General features: G+C 41.0%; 1 protein-coding gene across 5 annotated transcripts in view; it reads left to right on the top strand.

The window, feature by feature from the left end:
• Positions 1–17667, top strand: part of TAFA1 (TAFA chemokine like family member 1) — a 349166-nt gene extending 331499 nt beyond the window's left edge. For all 5 annotated transcript variants that reach the window (XM_075052567.1, XM_075052563.1, XM_075052566.1 and 2 more), the window contains 2 exons: positions 8952–9076; positions 13948–17667. In XM_075052567.1, coding sequence (XP_074908668.1) covers positions 8952–9076; positions 13948–13965 — 143 coding nt within the window. In that variant the 3' untranslated portion in view covers positions 13966–17667. The remainder of the gene's footprint in view (positions 1–8951; positions 9077–13947) is intronic.
• The last annotated feature ends 2547 nt before the right edge of the window (positions 17668–20214 follow it).

The following is a 20214-nucleotide window of genomic DNA, read 5'->3' as shown; positions in this document are numbered from 1 at the left end:
AGTTCCGAACTTCAGTTATAAATAGCAGCAGTGGGTCTCCCTAACCTACAAAAGATCAATTTTCCCCATACAGGTTGGGAGGGGTTCCTTGGTCACCTGCATTCATTTCAGCTCCCTCCCTGCATGTAAGCATTTCATGTTTTCATTAGTCTCATTAGCACTCATTAGTGTCAGCAGGTTGCTTCCAAATGACCCACTGTCTTTGCAGCGAGGTTATGTCAAACACCAATAAACTCACACGCATAAAACTATAAATAAAGGTGGGCGGTTTGACACTTGCCTTAGATGTATGTTGCTGTGTATGAACTCAAGAATTTCCAAGAAAAAATGTAAGGCTGTGCCCCAGCGCTCCAGAAGGTCATAGAATACACTTTGCACTTTTGGGGAGACAAGTTTATCATACTTGGTTTATTTTATCATTTCATGTCCTCTCTCTATACTACAGGTATCTGCAAAAACCTGTTTCGTTGAGGCTTGCTCTGCCTTTCTTTTTAGAAATCAAGTTTCCAGATAGATAATGCAGTGAAGGTTCAGCTATAATATCAACTATGATCCACAACTGTCAGAGAAAAAATGTCAAGCATTGGTCATGCCTGAGCTCAGTGGAATGTGGAATAATTAAAAAAAAGCCAACGATGCCTTTTGAGTACGGTGTTAGCAAATGACAACAGGGGTTGGGAGCCAGCTGCCAAGCACAATTCAGCTGACCTGGGACCTGCTGAGCTCTCTGGGAAGGAGACCTACAACCCACTGCCCTCCAAGCCTGACAGCTTCTGGTGGCTTCACTTTTTTTATTACCTTAAAATCTGAGACTTCAAAAAGATCTCACAGATTGAACTGTAGGGCCCCCAAAAAATTCTGATTGCTTTTCATTAGCCTGTACTCAGTGCTGCTGAGATCGCGGAGATCTACCCGACTCAGAAGATAATGATGCAAATTCTACAGTTCTCCGTAAAATCTGGATGTTTTCATCTGTGTAGCTAGCTAACAAAACAGAGTTTTTTAGCCCTGAACAGCTGTGCACACTTTTTACGTACTCAGAGGACTTGAGTACTGTCATTTTTAATGCACTCATGGAAGATGCACGTTCATTCACCATGAAGGTGCCACCCATGAGAAATCATGGTCCTGCTTCAGTTAGGGATGCCCCTCAGCCATATGTCTAAGCAACATTTGTTTCCAAAGGTGTAAAGAGAGGGACATGGAAAAATGACAAAGCTGCAGCGTTTGACCCTCCCAGGCTGAACAGCATTGAGGGCTAGAAATTCCTTTGCAAGATCTAACCTATTTTGTATGAAATCTGCTCTTTAGCAGATTCAGCTATTCAGCTGAAAGTCAGGCATGTGCTTAAAAACCTTCTGACAGCACACAGACTTCATATAATTTTAATGTTATTATTTATTATCGTAGTACCTAGGAAACCCAGGCTCAATCCAAGACACTATTCTTCTAGGTACAAATGCAGGAAAAGGTCACTCCCAAATTGCCACAATACAGCGTTGAAGCTCAACAGGTGAGTAAAGACAGAGGGGAACGTACAAGGAAACAAGGCAAAAAGAACTCATCCTCTTAAGTAAATAAAATTACAGATGGAAAATTGGTATAGCAAGAAGATGATTTACCTGTAGTAATAGAGAAAGTCAGAAGCAGAGCTGGGATTAAACAAGCCTCGAGAGTTTTGGATTCTCAGGAAATTAGCCAACACCATCTCTATTAGTCATATTGTTATGAGGGAAGTATGCAACACGCTTATGTAATTTTTCCCAATTTACTTAACAGTATGCAAACTGTTAGAAAATGGCAATGTAAGTGGGTTTTTTCACTAGTGAGTCTTCTCATGCTGTCGAATTAGCACCCTTTTTGCTGGTTTATGCAGATCTTAAATGGAAATTGTTCGTGGATTCTTTGCGTCTAATCTGCCCTTTCATATTTTATGGGTATATTTTAGTGCAGCCTACAGGGTTGTTCAGACACATATTACACTCTTAAAAATATCCTACTCTGGCTGCTGAATATATTGCAAAGAAAAATCAAGAATTCTGTATGGAAAAAAATATAAACCCCTTCAATTCTTTCTAAAGCTTCTGCCAGTGAATTAATAAAACATTGTTCAAAAACCAGGAGAATATTACAAGAATCAGCAAGTTCTAAAAGAAAAAAATTTAATATGATGATCTTTTTTTAATGTTTACTACAATTAAAAAATAATAAATTAACTCAGCAAGACTGGATCTGAGGCAATTAGGAGATATGAGACATCACTTGCCAGACTGATTGCACTGTGCTTGTATTTTAAACTGGAGAAATGTCAGTTTTCCCAGAGTTATGAGAGGTCTGTTATCAAAATCTGCAAAGTATTACTCTGCGTGAGCATTAGATTGATGCTTCTAAAATTGAGTAAGATTGAATTAAAGGAGATAGTTTGACAGACTCCCTGTAGGAAACATCCTGTATTTCTCCTAGACAGCATTATTCAACCTGAAATCTTTTGTTTCGGATTTGTATTCTTTAACTTATCAGACTACTGCTTTACAACTCCCAGAGTAAATGGTATCTCAGTCTGTTTATGAAATATATAACCCTTCATATGACACTTTCTTTCACTCCAGTTTTCTCATCCTCCTAGAAAGTGTGTTCCCACCCCTGTAATTCATTCCGTACCCCACAACATCCCAATAAAGTAAGAGAAACTACATTTCCCATTCAATTCTCTGAGATTTTTTTTTAATAAGGAATAGGCGAGCACAGGGTTACAGACTCTCCTATTCTAGTTTATATACCTTTTTTTATAAACAAACAAACAAACAAAACAAAACAACCTGAAAAATTTTACCTACCTCTGTGCTATTGCCATTGCCAAAAGTCTCCATCAGTGCAAGAGTCTCTCACGGGGAGTTTGAACTTTCCTTTAATCTAATCCATTTAGAAAATGACTCACAATTTATTGAATAAAGTGGAGAAAATTGATACTTTTTCATTAAGCTGACAAAGTCTTTTTCACTACTGGCATCTGTGAAATGTGTTGTCTATTTAAATTTTATTTATATCAATCTTCTCTGGTGGAAACTAGATTAAAATGGAATGCTTTATACTTATAGTAAAAACTTTCCCATCCTGCAATGAGTGTCATACCGGTTTTGAAAACAAACTCTGTTTCTTATTCCTTGGAGTAACATGATACCTATGATCAGGAGAAAGCGCAATCTAATATCTCTATTTCTTTGCATTCTATTTCTATATAAACAAAATGTGTACACTTTATCACAGCCAAAGGAGATAACTGCTGTGGCTTTATAATGGCGAATGCAGAAGTAATCTTGGAACATTTTAATACATAGCATGTTCCCTATAAACTGTTGAAAAATGCATGACGATGCTTTGCTCTGTTTTCATATTTCAGGGTCTTCCATAAACATGAATTAAAGTTATATATTACTCTGTGAGTATTGTCATATTGTTACGTTGTTAAATATAATGTCTTTATACTTATTGTCATATATAGTTTGTCATATTGTTAAAGCAATTTCCTAAATACAAATGCAGAAAAGTTAAAGAATTCTATCTGCAAAAACAAGTCCATGCATTTTTTATATGCACTGGAGTAGCAAACATGACACCAGCAAGTGCCTGCGAGTCTCTGGGCTGTGCGTGCACGTTTTCTCCCAGTCCCCCCTCTGCCCGTGTCCCGTTCATCACCAGTAAGAGGGCAGTTAGTCCCCCCTTGGAACAACTGAGTAGCTTCAGTTTAATGCAAGAACTTGAAGACTGAGAAATGTGAAACACAACAAGTGCAGGAGTTTCAACAAGGAAGTTTTAATCAAATGGATTCTGTATTTTTTTCCAAATATTGCTTGATTCGAGAGGAAGATGATGGAATGGTTAGTGTTTCCATGTTAATTTGATCTCAGTTTAGGTGTAGATATTTGAAAGTGCATTTTTACTGTCCCATAATAGAATAACTTGTTACTGCAATTCAAGGGGAAAACATCCCCAGCCAGTCTCTTCACGCATCAAACCGTTGTGCTCCAGACGATGCACAAGAACAAGTCACAAAGCAGTCGCTGCCCTTATGCAACCTACAAAGGTTCTTAGGAACTTTGCAGTCTGAAGCCAACTGAATTCAAAGCTGGAAGCTCCCTGCAGCCGCCTAAGGCTTTGGGCATTATGGTTGGGAACAAATGCATTTTAAAACGCAATAGAATTGTGTAAACACTAGCAAATAGAAGCTATTCTATTGCTCATTCCCTGTATTCAATCTGATGCCCAGATCTCTTATCTGTAGTTTATTTCTCTGTTTGGTACACATGATCAGCAAATGCCATTTCAACCAAATGCTTTTTTTGTCTGTTAATCCATGCAGACAAAATACATCAAAAGTTAAATATTTTGATCAAAAAATTTCTGTGGCTTTGCAAACAAAGATTTAAAAAAACAGTGTGAATTGGACTGGAAAAAAAAAACCCTCAAGAATTTTCTGAAGAAAGTTGCTTTCCTACCCAGCTGCATTAGTTACATGCTTGGAGTTTAATATTCTCATAAAAGAGGCATTTTCTTGAAAAGAGCTTAGATATAAGCAATCCCTTATTTACACTAGCAGGAGCTGGGGAACAAAAAAAAAACCCCAAACAAAACATAAACAAAGCAGGAGTAGTCAAGGCTCTTTTTTATCATATCCTTTTTCTTTCCCCATGGCTGACGGTATCTGTCTCAGTCAAATCAGCCTTGCATGAAAAAACTCCATGCTTCATGTATTCCCCAGACAGTGAGAAGAACACAAAGAAAACCACTCCAAAACATTACAGGCATCTAATTCAGCATGATGTGAGCACTCACAGCCTGTGATGCACGGTGACTAACGGCAGTCTGTAATTCTCGTCCAGAATTAGCAGTTCGGGTCACTGAGAAGCTCAGGTTCCTTGGGATCTGGGAGATCTTGAATGCAAACCACCCCGAGGGGAAGCATCTTAACTTTAACAATTCTCTCTCTCACACGATGGCTTCGGCGCGTCTCAGGCAACATAACCTAAAGGTAAAGAAGCTGCATTGTATTCCCCAGGGAAGCTTTTCCCCCCCTTCCCCATACAGGTGTACCTGATCTCAAACGCAGCAAACTCTGACTCATTTTAAAGCTTTTTTTCCTGCCTCTTTGAACAGAGCTGGAGGTGTAAAACTTTGAAATCAAGTAGACCTCAAAGGATCAGCAGTGCCCAAGAAGGACAATGGGTCCTAAAGATTAAAAGGCTCTTAATAGAAGAGAAAAACCTATAAACACAAGACTCAAAGCAAATAATTTTCATTGGGCTCTCGACACCCTTGCCACAGCATGGTGCTGAGGGCTAGACCACAGCGAGCTTTGTAGTGCTTCAGACTTACAAAGGATTTTTTGCCCACTTACCTATTAGAGACAAATAGGAGCTTTTCATCTGCAAATGCCCTTAGTTTGCCCCTTTATAAAAGGAGCCTTGTTTCCAGCCTAGCTATAGTGGGTAGGGACAGGTGAGGGTACTCACTGGTGGACCCTTGTGGGCTACCTTATGATTGTAACTGCACCGTGATCACAAATTAATATATATATATGTACGAAAACCTGCACACTATTACACGAATCAGTTGACATGAAGGTTCAGCACTGACTTTGCATTTGATTATTTTTCAGGCTCAGTATCCAAACACTTGGACTGTATTTAACAGCATCAATAAGTAGTTAGATCCTTTTAATTGCTATGAACAGCATTGCTTCTCCATGCTGCCTCTCAGCCTGTATTCATCTCATATCTCTGTTTTACATTGTAAACTCCCTAGGCCAGGGTGTTCAGTTTTGTGGCTTTTAGTACCTAGCACCATAGGATCCTTCTCCATGGTTACTTAATGCTACAGCACTGCTACTAGTAAATAATTATGATCATCGCTTTTGATTCCATATCATGGGATTCTTCTCACGTATTCTGAAGATGCTCTGCTCTGATGATTGCTGTGAAGGCCAGTATTTAGCAGGATATGGTTTTTCAGTTTGCCCATTGCACAATCTATTATTAGAGCGCGGATTCAGCCCTCGTGCCTTTTCATGCATAGCAAAGAGAGATATCTCTTTTCTCCACTGTTAGCAACATTAATGATACCCTTCTGAAAATTATGTGCGAATAGCATCATTAAACTGCTTTGCAAGTGCAGGTGTAAAGGGGTTTTTTTCTGTGTTGTACGTATGGAGAAATGATACATTACATGATAAAAATTAAGTATAAGCTGTGAGAAGAAGTAAGAAAGACAACACAGCTAGATGATCATTCTAGGGCCCGTCCAATTGAACTATTCTCTTCCATTCTACCCTACTCTATTCTAAGCTTAGCTCGCTTGCTCCAACTTATGCAACTCTTCTTCCAGACCAAAGGAGCTTTCAAACCCAAGGCGTTTCTCCCTGCATTTCAAGTAAATTCAGCAGATGAAAACCACATCCCAGTGGGACACTTCTTCAGCAAGTCTGCTGGTATAATCACACACCAAGTGAAGGCCTGTTTTAGAGATACTAACCTGGGCTCCTGAATTGCAGTAGCTTCCCATTAGAGTTAATTACCTGGCCCAGAAATACTGCTTCTCATTCTGGTTTATTTTGCACTAAAGTGGGCTATACTTGGACGCACTCCAGCACGGCCCACCAAATATCTTGACCATATGCCGCTCAGATCAACCATGTACCTCAACAAATGGCAGGGCCTGGTTTGTCCAGCTTTTCTGAGGATCAAAGATCTCACCTTTCTAAAGGAAGTCTTAATTGCACTTTAAAGAAAATGACAGAGAAATTTAATGAATGTATACTTGACCTTCTTTACAGGATTTCCCACTCTATATGAGCCATTTTTATTTCCCAGAGTTTACTACCAGCTTTACGTAAAAAACCAGCTTCCTTTCTGGGCACGTGACATACCTTTGTGTTCATTTAACCCATCTAAATTATTTCTCCCTGTTACATTCTTACCTAAATAATACGATCTTTGGCTTAGTTTGGGTGTAAGTTTGTGTACCTAAGTCTCCCGTTTGTAAATGTACATTTATAGTATTACACACCTACATGCTTGCACCCATGTGTGTGTTGTTTGTTAGTCTGCAGCAAAGGAAGCTGCATCAGAAAGTCAGGGGATCATTAAGGAGAACAGGTAATTACGTGAGGCTGCCAGGAGAGTTCAAAGTGGCTGAGGGTTGACCATGTTGGCAGTGGTTCATTTTTCATGGACCACACAGGAAAACAAAATGCTAAATTGGAACAGTCCTATGAGAAGTTAGTTTTCCTCTCAGAGCTAGATCCAAAGGGGAACCATTCCTAGTAAATTAGGATTGGAGCAATAAAGTCAGCTGCTTAGGTGGGACAACAACAGGTCTGGTAAGAGAGCGTGATGGGTATAACTCCGTGTAGATAATGCTGATGATACATAACTCTAATGCCGTGGTCACCTCGTGCCCACCTCTCCTAACCCGAAAACAAGAATGCAGTTCAGGCATTATTGAAAATGCCGGAGTCCCTCTTTTTTCCCTTGCTGACTCTCTCTTCTACAGTCTCCTGCTCTCTGTGCCACACAGAGCCTCCTCTTGCGTGATGAAATGGAATAGCGATACACAGATTTTAGTCTAGGAGTATCTACGGGATTGGTGCGTTTATTTTTCAGTTTGGATTGGTCACACATTAGAGACTAGAGACAAAGGGACTTGTAGCTTCATCTGTGTAGCTGTGAATTAAGGGGATGGACATTAGCAGCAGCTGCAGATATGTCTTCAGGTGTTAGGATTTTGTGAGCATAAACAGATTACAACTAGATAAAAAGTATATCAAGACTTTAATTATAAACTCTGAAATGTCCTTAAATCAATGCATGCACAACAGGGCATTTTCCAGAGCTGAATGTTGTGATACAAGGTGGTCTGCTGCTTCAAAGGTATTTTATGGGCTTGAAGCAGCTATGTGGGGTGATATGAATGGGTTAAGCATCTCTATCTGAGTGAGTGTGCGAGAAGCTTTGGCAGTTAGGCTTCATGAGTGCAACCATTAAGTTAATTCTTGAGAGGGAAAACAAACAACAGACAGAGCTGCTCATGCACCAACTAGTCACAATTTGCAAGGTTAGCTAAAGTTTATCAAAATCCCCAGGCAAAAAATGTCATTAAGATACAGTTAAGGTTATAGACAGATACCAATTCCCAGGCAAGAAACTTCATTAAGGTACACTCAAGGTTGTAAATAGATGTGCCAATTAAATTCAAACAACAAGATCCAAACACTATCATTATTTACAACATTAAATATTTGGAAATTAAAAGTTACTGCTGGAGATAATATAGTTTCTATGAAATTCATAATCATGTTTCAACAAACTGAACTTCTGCTGCTGTTCAGTGTTACTTTACCTTCTATTTCTAGTCGTGATGCTCCCTGCCATGGGATACTGGGAAAGCTAAAAGTCTACATGGGTTCAAAAAATTGTGCACAGGTTTGTGGAAGAAAAAGCCAGCTGTAGGTATTGAAAGCAAAGCAAACACTGTTTATTCTGGACCACCCTGAGCCACAAGTCCTGAAGACCTGGAGAATATTGAGGAAAATCTCCTTCGACTTGCCTTGGTCTTATGTATGTCCGTAAAGATCAGACTGGCCACTCACGAGGACGGGCTGTTAGGGTGGATGGTCCGTTGGTCTGAAGCAGTATTGCTGCCATCACGGCGTTCCCCGCAGTCACAGCACGATAGTAGATCTTGTGTATGAGGAAGCTACGGCAAGCAGTGCCCTGTCTTAGAGAATATAGGATGCAAAACAAGTAATTAAATGTGAAACCCTTGCAACTAAATTTCAACTGGAGGGTTTAGAAGGGACACTCTGCCTCTTAACTGCAGTGTTAGACCTTTGAGTTATTATTTAATTAGATTTTTTCATTATAACATAGTTGTGAACATTGTCTTTTCTCTTTTAGCTTCAATAGTGATTGGGAAATGGTGGTGTGAGATGGAGCCCTGCCTAGAAGGAGAGGAATGTAAGACGTTGCCTGATAATTCTGGATGGATGTGTGCGACTGGCAATAAAATCAAGACCACCAGAGTAAGTCATCTTTCTGTCTATACCCAGGAGGTCTTAACAGGAAAGGGAGTCACTAATGATTGCTCACCCATATCTTTTCCGTCATCACGTCTGCTGTAAAAGTCTTAAAAGATCACTGCATGCCTCCCCAGCCACCCAATGCTTCTGGCCATAATTCAGTGAAAATTCAGATGGATTCAGGCTGGTCAGCTGGGTCCAGGCTTGATAACCGGCGGGTTGGAGCTGCTGAATTGCCAGGTCACTTTCTTACAGACATTCTCACCTCAGAAAAAACCTAGTGCACATCACTGAGTCCCTTTCTGGTGGCTAAAGGGAAGAATATTAGACCAAAGAGATCTGCTGGATCCTACGGCCATTCCTTGGCTGTTCCAGGTCACAGCTGTATTAGCAGCCTCTACAGGTGCTTTGTAGCATGAAACGGTGCCGAGGACTCAACTCACTATCTGCATTTCAGATCTTACTTCAGAGCAGCTCCAGCCCCATGCGCCAATTACTGACATACCCTTGCACCAATTACTGACATGTTCTTGAGATGCTGAAGATTCAGGTAACAGGCCAACAGGTGACGACAACTTTCAGCAGGCATAGCTAGGAAAATGCAGAGGTACGGCTGCAAAGAGAGAGAGTGTGAATGAACTGGCTAAACTTCTCCCACTATGAGATTACCTTTGGGGAAAAAAGTGTTTTTCAAAAATAGATTCTAGCTTTTCTTTTGCGTTGTGTGGTTGTTTCACAACCATTTTCTTCAAACTGCCACCTGTATTCAACAATTTTAATTAAATTATTTTCATACCAAGATTGAATTTTTTTCCAAGAAAATTACATGGTTGTCAACTCAAATTATTTTTTATAAATGAATAAATTTTGGTTTTTAGTGAAGTGGAAAATAACTTTTCAAACCTGCTAAATGAAAAAAAGCAAATTTTCAAGAAATTTTTCCCTGTTCATTAAGAAGTTCTACGTACTCATAGCCAGCTACTAATTCACAGGAACATGAAGCTTAGTGTCATGATCTCCTGACTTCTTCCTTTTTCTACAGTCCTAACTCCAGTCATTTTTCATATCTTCTAGGCCTTTTGTCAAAGGAAGAGGTTTTACCCCAACTGATTCCCATGCCATCTGAATTCTTTCCCTCCATATGATTTACCCCAGGATGAATGATTTGTATTGCAATCCTAGTTTCTCGAACGGTGCCTTCTGGCATGGCTAATCTCACCACCGCATTAAATTACTAGGATACATACTAATTTAGGAGGTTTTCTTTGCAGAAGGCAGTAAGTGGCCCCTGAAAAGAGGACGCATATTATCTCTCTGGCATCTCTCAGAGCAAAGGAGAAAGCATGGAGGGAACTGTGATTCATTGACTCAATTTCTTCCTGCAGTGTTGTTGTTGCTGCAAACCACTCTATGCTCACAATTGATCTCTCCTCACTGAACCACCACTGGAAGATTGTGCCCTAATGTATGTGCCTTGCAGTGCAATTAAAAAAAAAAAACCAAACCAGAAACAACAAACTTACTACGTGTCCTTTTCGGTGAGGCAACATTCTTCTCACTGAAATGGGGAATTAAAATGGAAGAAAGTGATATTAAAGAAGTAATAAGCAACTTGAAGAAGTTTGTTATACTTTTGTTAAATTACAATAATTCAGTACTTCTGCAGTCTGTCTGCAAATTATATAATTTAGGAATTGCATTTGCTTTTTTTTGTGAAATTGTCCTGCTCTTAACTCCCCCAATCCTCATCACATAAACTAGTTTTAGGCGATAGCCTGCATCTAGAAGTGATTGCTAGAAATTTAGCAGCTTCATTAATATGCAGATGTATGGTCCAATCTACTCAGTATGCATTATTGTATTTCATTTAAATTAAATACTTACAGAGTGAGTGCTCATAACTGAAAAAATATTTCTTCATTTACCCACAGGAGTTATTTTAATTAGCTTGTGAGGGTAGTACCTTATGGTGCTGCTTCCAGTAGAATTTTGCTTTGTGGCTTTAAAGTATCATTATAGAACCAAAGTGACAAAGGCAACATGACATGATGTGCTTAGCAACTGCCTCTTGCATTTTCTAAGCAAAAATTCTACTTCATAATCCCTGAAACTTTGCTTGAATCCGAACTGCTGTGTTAAGTCTAGCAGCATAAATATAAAATAATAGAAGCAATCAGATCCTGAAACAGGCATTTTTTTCTTTGTTTTGTCATTTCAGATGGCATCAGAGAAAGAGATTACACTATAATCTGTACTGACCCCAATCCAGGCTGCAAGATTGGGCCATGTGTGTCTAATTTATGTAGTTAAGGAAGTTAAGAAAGCAGAAGAAACGAGAGAAATCAGTCAACATACTAGATATATCTGTGGTGATTAGCCAAAAAGCTAGAGCAAGTCACCATAGGCTGTAAACTGTAAACTGTTTTAATGAAGGCTTTTCCTTACACTAAATACATTTACGTTAGGCAGCTGCTGTCCTGACAAGGCAAACATTCTCATTTATGACTCGCAGGATTAAAATACCTATTAGTGTATTCTTCAAGGCCCACAGTAAATCAAATATAAGCATGTGTGTATGTGTGTATACGTATATATGCGAATACATATATATGTAGTTTTACAGTGTAGTGTATTACTTCATGGTTGGTTCTTAGATGTGATTAATACTGATTAGTGTCAGAAGAAGGTGGACAACAGATCCAGTGAAGGCTTTGCCAGCACATCCTCCATTCCTTCCTTTTCACGCATTTATTCCTGTGTTTAGTCCTTTACCGTAGCTCACTAATTACTTTGCTAAAGCCAAAGATATAAAGCTCACAGCCTCTGTAAATCGATTTGTTTTCTGTTTATGATCAGAGCAAGTGACAAACACTGGACAGAAATCATTTTGTAATTCAATTTTTTAAGCACTTTCAATGCTTTTTTAAAAACCTATTCACTCCTTTTTTTTAAGAACATAAATTTCAATGCTTTCCTTAAAAATGTGGGGCTCTTGGAGCTGTACCAGGACCTGGCTGGAGTTCACATCACCACATCTTAGCAGAGCAGCCGGCACCAGGGGAAATGCAAGAGCCCGGTCCCAGTCTGGATGCTGGGAGATGGTGCCCACAAGGGCACATAAATGCCTGTAAGAACCAGGGCTGCCGAAAAACATTCATCCCACGTTTTATCACTTCCCATCCGAGTGAGGGAGTCACTCACAAGCTCTTGGCATTGGGTTGGTGTCTACCCACCACCTGCTGTGCACCGTTTGCAGGGCCCTTGAGGAGCGCGGTGCCCTTCCCCAGGGCTTTCTGCCCAGGCTCATGTGCACACTGCGTTGCAAAATGCCCATTTTTTGTAATCCATGCTAATAACACCTGGCTTTCACGTGCTAGCCTGCTGAATACTTCAACAAGCTGGTTTTCTGCTGATACTGTGGAGGATGGAAATTAAAGCGCTGAGCACCTGGGGACTGGCAGAACAGCTCAGCTCGAAGCATCTCTCCAGCTTCACAGCCTGTGTCCTCCACTACAGCCCACCGACCCCCCAGTTTCCAAAGTAACTCTTGGTTTACCGCACATTTTGCTGTTAGAGAAACGCAGGCCATTTTACGGTGCCCCAAGTGACCCAAGCATCACATTTCTTAGCAGCCGCTGCTCATCTCACGCTGCAGCAAAGAGCGCCTGAGGTGCCCACAGTCCCTTGTCATTCCCTGCTCCTACACCAACCTCACAAATTCTTAATTCTTGAGGCGGTGTACAAATGAGAAAGGGGTGTATTCATCCTCAAGAGAGAAAAACCCAGCAGGGTCACTTGTCAGTGGCAAACCAGGAGAGGAGAAAATGGGAACTGGGAGAAGGAAGGAAATGATAAATGAACGCAGAGTTTTATTTTCTTTTTTTTAAGCTGTCCAACTAGGTTAATATGTCAGATGATTTCCTGATTAAGTTTTTCTTTAGAGCAGTGAAGAAACCCCTCTATTTTTGTGATAACAGTCGCTGTAATTAAGAGGTCAGTTCAGAGCAGTAGAGCACAAGATAGTAAATATCTCTTGCTATAAGACTTACTGCTGCATTTCATCATATCACCTAGTGCTTAGCTAATAATTTGTAGCCCTGATTTAATGCCCAAGCCTGCTCGTATTCAAGTCAATTTGAGTTTCATTGCTGACCTAGTCGTCTAGAGAAGGGTTGGACCCCTTGTGCCATTCATCTGTGTGTATCAGTGAGGGAAAGAAACAAAAGCCTCGCCTCGAGAGAGCCATTTTTGCTTCTGGTCGGTCGTTCTTATTTCAGCATCCTGAAAAAAAACACCTCTGGGCGGTGGTGTTTCCTCTTCAAGCCATTAGTGCACTCACTCAGATCAATTGTGTTAGTCATAAAGAGCGATGGGTTTATGGGCTGTTGCAGGCTGTGTTATCTCACCCGGGGTGAGCAGATGAAGTCGGTCAGACTTCCCAGTCTGTTATGTAGCTAGTGGCTCCTATCCTGCCCCTCTTTGGGTAAGTGGGGGTCCAAATGAACCTGAAAGATAGATCCATCTGCATGTCCTTGTCCGACAGAAGCTACTAGCATCGCTCTGGGAAGGGGAGAGTGGAAGGCTGGGGTGAGCATGGCCCCATGCCCAAAGCTGTCCTGGCATCTCCTGCACCACCACCCAGGTGACGGGTGCACGTCCAGCATCTCCCAAGGCACAGGCAGGAGCTCGCTCAGGGTCTGCCTCTTGCCCACCCTTAAATCCCTGCAGCCCCAAGAGACAAGAATCCCCCTCCAAAATATTGCAATTTAAACTCAGCTATATCATAAGCAGGGGCAAAGTGCCATGAAGCCTGTGTCTTTCCTTCCTCTCATAACATATTTTATCTAGCTGACTTTCGCACTTTCTTGCTGCAGATCCACCCGAGGACCTAACAGAGCGCCGTCTGCATGGAGACAGTGAAAACCCTGCTGATTTATGAGGACAAAGTATTGAAAGTTTAAAACCATCTCAGCATTTACAAGCCAAATGGATTTCTTATTTGCACTTTGACTGTTTACCAGAAAACAACGCTGGCTTTACTGTGTGAAAGAAAATATTCAGTGGAAATAATGCCCCTGATTTTTGACAGCTGAAAATAAAAATGAAGAAAATGGTTCCTTTGGTAAAGTTTCCGAGATTGCGAAGTACAAACAACAGTATAAGTTTGGATCTACAATTTACTTTATATCAGTAAAGTATATATATATATATATATAGAAATATATATATATTAATATATGATATTTTGAAATAAAAGCCTCACTCTTCAAGAAATTGAATAGTACCACACTTTGCTGCAGCTGCTGTAATATTTTTTTTTCTTTTTTGTAATGGTCTGGAAGATCCCTACCTGTTTCAGAGAGAAATGTGGCAGTGAAGAGGCAAAGCAAACCTGCTTCGGTACAAGGACGCCTAAGAGCTACACGAATCCTACCGACGCGGCGTCCAGAGCTTCCTGTTCCCTTCGGCAGAATTTCGAGGGCATTTGTTGTTCCACTTTGTGTTCTGGAGGCTTTTCCCCTTGTGCAATACTAGCATGCTGGCTTTGCTTCATTAACCATACTTGATTGATATATAACAATGATAATTCTATCCTCTTCCAAGAAAATATTTTTAGAGCTGTTAGATATTCCATGAAGAAGAGATGGACAACTACTGAGTGAAGTACAGTATGTATTAAAAGTTTATTTGGCAGAGTTTGGTAGACTGTGAGCTCCCTTCTTATTAAAGATGTACTGTACATACAATGTCTTCAGACTTTGTATAGCTCGTAGAGACTGCAGTAAAAACCCAGTAACCAACTCCAAAGCTTTGCATTGTTGGCTCGCTAATTCTTTGAAACAACAACAAAGCTATTTCTTTCCAGACTAACATGCCAGCAGGCTTTTACACACGGTTTGGTTTTTTCACAAGCCCATTTGCAATTGGTGAACAAGCATTTCAGCTTAAACGAATGCCTCTGTGGACACCTCGAGCGCTCAGGCACACCCACACGCAAGGGGCTGCTTGCCTGTGTGCTCTTATCCCACAGCACACGCGGGAGAACGACCTAAATTTAAGCTTCCCTCATTGCAGGCCAGGCTAATTCTCATTGAGAGCATTTGTCACCAGCTAAAAGCATCCATGTGTGCAATTGCACGGCACAGCAAGCGCACAACAGTTTGTGGTAAGCAAACTGCGCCTGAGCCCTGCTCTCGTTTCAGGAATAGTTTCTTTCAGTTTAATTTTAATCGGTTTCTTACTAAGGTGAACTCAGCTGAGATGAGATGCTCTTCAGCAAGAATGCGTCCACAGAGACATTGATCTACTCACTGCGAGCGGTTTGAATTCACATTTCTAGCTAAGCTGTTGCTGTTCACCATGCAGCCTGGCCCTTGCATTGCTGAAGATCAAATCTGAGGGCTGAAACGTGCAAGCCTAGTTCACATTCCCAGGCACTTTTGTGAGCAGTCCAATTAATTTCAGGGGGTTTATTCATGTGGAAAAGTATCTTGCTGTCACGCATAAGTCTGCGCAATCTACCCTTCAGTATGCCTAATGCTACCGAATCAAAGAGGAATAGGGAATTGTAAAACTTGTTCTATCCAGTCCAGCTTTGTTTCTTTAATATTTCCAATTTCCTTTCAGCCTGCTTACCTGTCTCTCGCAGGACCCCTTTGGCCATGCTGATCACTTTTAATCCAATGCAGAGGAAGTGTTGCACTTCCCGACCTAGAGTTGGTCAAAATTCTCCCACTAATTTTCTTTCTCCTTCAGGGCAATCACTTCAATCCCTGATGCTTCAAGAGGCAGAAATTTGTCACTGTAATTACACTGTATATTAAAACAGCTACATGACGTGTCACGCCATACTCCATGCCGGCTTTCCGTGCTGGGCCTTGCCTGATGCCCACAGTGGAAATGAGTACTTTGCTTCCAAGTACTTTTATTATTTCCCCTTACAAAAGAGATGAGAGTAAAAAGAGTCTAGGGAAGAAGCTTGTTTTTATTCTGTGCATGGAAAGACTAAACAGAAGCATGAGCGTCACCACCAGTTGTAGGTCCTAGCACATGGAGACCAGCCTCACTGGTGGCCCAACTGGACAGGCCATGTATTTTCTGACCACAGCCACCTGCCTAAACCACAGAAGATACCTGGACCCGTGTCTATGTTTTAGTTATGGTCTGCCATGGCCATGTATCCCTAGTCCCATCATCTCAGTTCGGAGAGGACCACTGCCTGTCCGGTTACCCACAGATAGGTGTGCTCCCAAAATGAGATCATCAGACCAGCTCCAGGCTCACCCACCACAAGTAAAGAGAATATATAAATAAATCAAATTTTAAAAAAATCATAATAAATCAAAATAAATCCTTAGCTTTTCTTAATTTTCCTAAACCAGCATTTTAAAAACCCCGGGACCCTCTAGAGCTAGGAAGCCCTTTGTGGACTAGGAGACAGACCCTGCCACCAGGAGATAAGCTGATTAAAAGCCAGGATATGTTATCATCCCTTTACCAGTAGGAACTGAGGCATACCAAGCTAAATGGCCACTCAAAATCACATTGGAGGGCTACGGAAAATCGAGCAGAAATTGAACTTCGGTTTCCTTATTCCCAGTCTACTGATACTGTGTAAGATGACCCAGACACAGCAAACTAATCCATGGCTTCTTGTATCCTTTGCCAAAGCCTGAGGTATCACCATTGAGAGGTATTTACTCCATAGCGGTGTATCTGACATGGCTCAGACTGTGAGTAGATAACAACGCTTATGTCTGTGTCTATGAAATATGCCTGCCGAGATGGGGAAATATTAGACTTGCTAAAATATAAGAAGGAAATGTTGTCATTACCACAGCAAAGTTTCTTAGAGATGTTTATGAATTTTTCTTTGCCAGTAGGCAGCCTCAAATATCACCACACCAAATTCAGTAAACATCTGCGTCTCTTTGAAGTTGCTGCAAAATCTGCTCACGAAGTGCAACACTGAGAAATTGCTGTTTTAATTAAAATGTTTTAGAGGGGAATTAAGGCCTTTGCAAAAAATAATGACTAATAAAACGTGAAGTCAAACTAAGAGCCAGGTGCAGCTAACCTTCATTGTTCCAGTGAACCAAATTGAAAACCATAATAAAAAAATTCAACTAGCCTGGAGTCACAATGATCATGTATTTCAGTGATATGCACAGCAACACAGTTTATAGCGGGAAAATGTCAGAGCTGCTTACCTTGGCCGATGGAAACCCAACGCGTTTCAGTGCTGGAGTGAATGGGTCCAACATCCTCATGAGAAAGTGAGGACTCATGCCATTCTCTGCACAAGGTTAAAAGGTATTTACATCAACAGAAGAGAAAGTTAAAGTTCCTGCTTTCTGGCAGAAGTCTAGACAGAGACATGTCAGGGAAAAAAGAAAAATATTTGTAAATGCATCGAAGATAGATTTATGTCAGTGTTTCTTCTTCAGATGTGTGAAACCAAGTTATGTAAATCTAAAATGTACAAGTTGGAAAAAATACTGAAAAAAAAAAAGGGGGGGCTACCATCTGCCTGTTGATTCAGAAAATCTAGAATATGTGCTCTGTCCAAAAATCTCTGGTAATAAAGAGCTCAGTGTGGTATGACTTGATATTGGTTTGAATATACTACATGCTGTATTTGAAGAAAAAAGACCCATGGAGAAAGTCCACTCCTACGGCCAACAATTACGAACAGCATGATGTGCACCCAAACTTGGCATTACGCAGAGACAGGACCATGACAAATTACTGAAGGTGATACAGTTTATGATGAGTGATGCTCTTATCAGACCCATTGATCAACCATTAACAGAGTTTGCAGATACTTTCAGTGGTGTATTGCTTGTATGTTTTCCTATTATGATTAGTTACATTCCTAATTCTCCTCATTTGCCACTTTTCTGTTTCACTGTATGGTCCAAATATAATTACAGCTCATAGAGAAGTTGTGGAGGAGATAAATATACCTTGGCTTGGAAAGCACATCCATTTCATCTGAAGGTGGCAGTCTTTGTTTCTTCTTCAGCAGCAGGATGAATATTGTGGCCTAAAATGAGCTTCTCTTTTATCAATACCTCAGTCACATCCCAGTAAGCAGGGTTTAGAGCTTGCCTGACAAAAAAAAATGGGTCATGCTTCTTTGCTTGGTATTCTATTTTTTGTCAGAGAAAAATAGAAACACATTCCACAAATAAGCTTTCAGGTAGACAGAAGGAGATGTGTGTACAGGGCAGTTGGTTTAAGGCTGTCAACACTTTTTCTAGTTCACCGGTTTGAATTCAGATCATAGGCCTGACACATATTTATGGTTTCTTCTCTGAAATGGTCACACAGTCAAAACACTTAACGTCACAAATATTTATACTTTATAAAACTATGCTGCTCTGAGGAAAAGAAACGGAATCCTCTGCTTTGCAGGTAGGAAACCGAGACTCATAAGACTCGAGACCTGCCCAAGGTTATGTTAAAAAAACTGCAGCGGAGCCAGCAGTAGAACTGAGGACTCCTGGATTTTAAGGCATCACTGCAGATGGTTCATCTACATTTCGCACCAGTGAAATGTCACTGACAGCAGACCCTGGCTTTTAGCTCGGGTCACAGAGAGCAAAATTAGGGTGCCTGCAGTCAAGTGTGGTCAACCGTCTGCAAGCACCAACTGCTCAGAGCTTGTTTACCTCCCTTCAGCTGGGATTTTCAAACCCCTGATGCATGGAAGACCATCACTAGACCGAATCCAACGTCTTCTGCTCCCACAGGCACACAGTCCTGCCCCAGTTTGGTTGCATGGTTCCTTAGCAGAAGTTGCTTTGAGCCTCTCAGATGAGAGCAGAGATGGAAAAAGGCACAGAAATGGAAACAGGTGTAGCCAACAGTCCTTTTGGAGGTCACGATTTCTCAGACATGCCCAGCTGATAGGATGAGTTTCATGTAAAAGCTGACTTTGAGCAGAAAAAACACACATTCCATCACACCAGAAAGTGCCTGAACCAGCCAACAAGAAGCATTTGCTCTCACCTGAAAAACATGAGCACCACTACCAGGGGAGAGGATACTACACAGGGTAACTAAGTCATGGGGGAAAAAAAAAAACCTCACTTTATTTTTGACAAATACTCACCTGTGGGCACACTTGGCAGATCTTTGATAAAACCTTTTGCTGTTTTTTGACAACTACCTCTCAATCCTGAGTGCAGCTCAGAAATGCACAGAGGTCTTTCCCACGACTGGCCTGGGTATGACATCTTTTCGTCCAACATTCATTGTCGGATTATTTTTTTCCCACCATGTGGCAATATGGTCAAATTTGTATGACGTATGACCAGAAACAATATACATGTCTGAGCATTGGGTTACTGACCCACTTCCCATTATTTCTCATCTGTTTTCCTTGTCAGATGGCTGTCCTTGATTCAGTTGGAAATGAGGGCTAGAGGCCCACCTAGATTTGAAGCAAACTACCCATAACCTAAAATATTGCTCAGGGGAATATGCAATTTCTTCCTCCCACCTGCCATTCCTCTTGATTTCCTCTTTAATTTCATTTTCATTTCATCTCATCCCCTCTCTTTCATACCACTTAATTATTTTCATCCATCTCTGTTAGTCTTTTATCACCACTACTGCCCCATAGACTAAAGAAAAGCAGCTGTGCTGTCAAGACCCAATTCAGGGAGCTGTTCCCCCCAACAGCAGTGATTTATGTGATCTTCTTTCTTTTCCTTTTTTCCTGCGTACTTTGGAAGGTGAGATCCCAACCTCACTGCAGCTGCTCTGCCAGCAGCTCCCCATATTTCACAACCCACCCCAGCAATCCCCATCTCAGGGCCACAGGGTCCATCAGCTCAGGTGTGCCCTAGCATACAAAGCAGATGCTACTGGTACTTGATTTGCAGCAGAGGAGTTAATTGCCAGCTCCTCACCTTCACTGAACCTGTCTTGTTTGTTGTTTCTCCTACAGCCTCGTCTACCTTGACCGGAACCGACAACCCAGCACACCGACTGTTGTGGGCTTGCCATTAGTCTGTGCCTCTGCAAGGGGAAAATTTATCACTATTGATTTGATCAGCCTTTTCTTGGACCTGAAATAGAGAGTGAAAAAAAGGCTAAGTTGCTGTTAAATGCACAATATGGGATCCAAGCAC

This window comes from Buteo buteo, chromosome 21, assembly GCF_964188355.1.
Source record: "Buteo buteo chromosome 21, bButBut1.hap1.1, whole genome shotgun sequence".
Lineage (NCBI taxonomy): Eukaryota > Metazoa > Chordata > Aves > Accipitriformes > Accipitridae > Buteo > Buteo buteo.
Note: the sequence above shows the minus strand (reverse complement) of the source record. Positions and strands in the feature narration are given on the sequence as shown.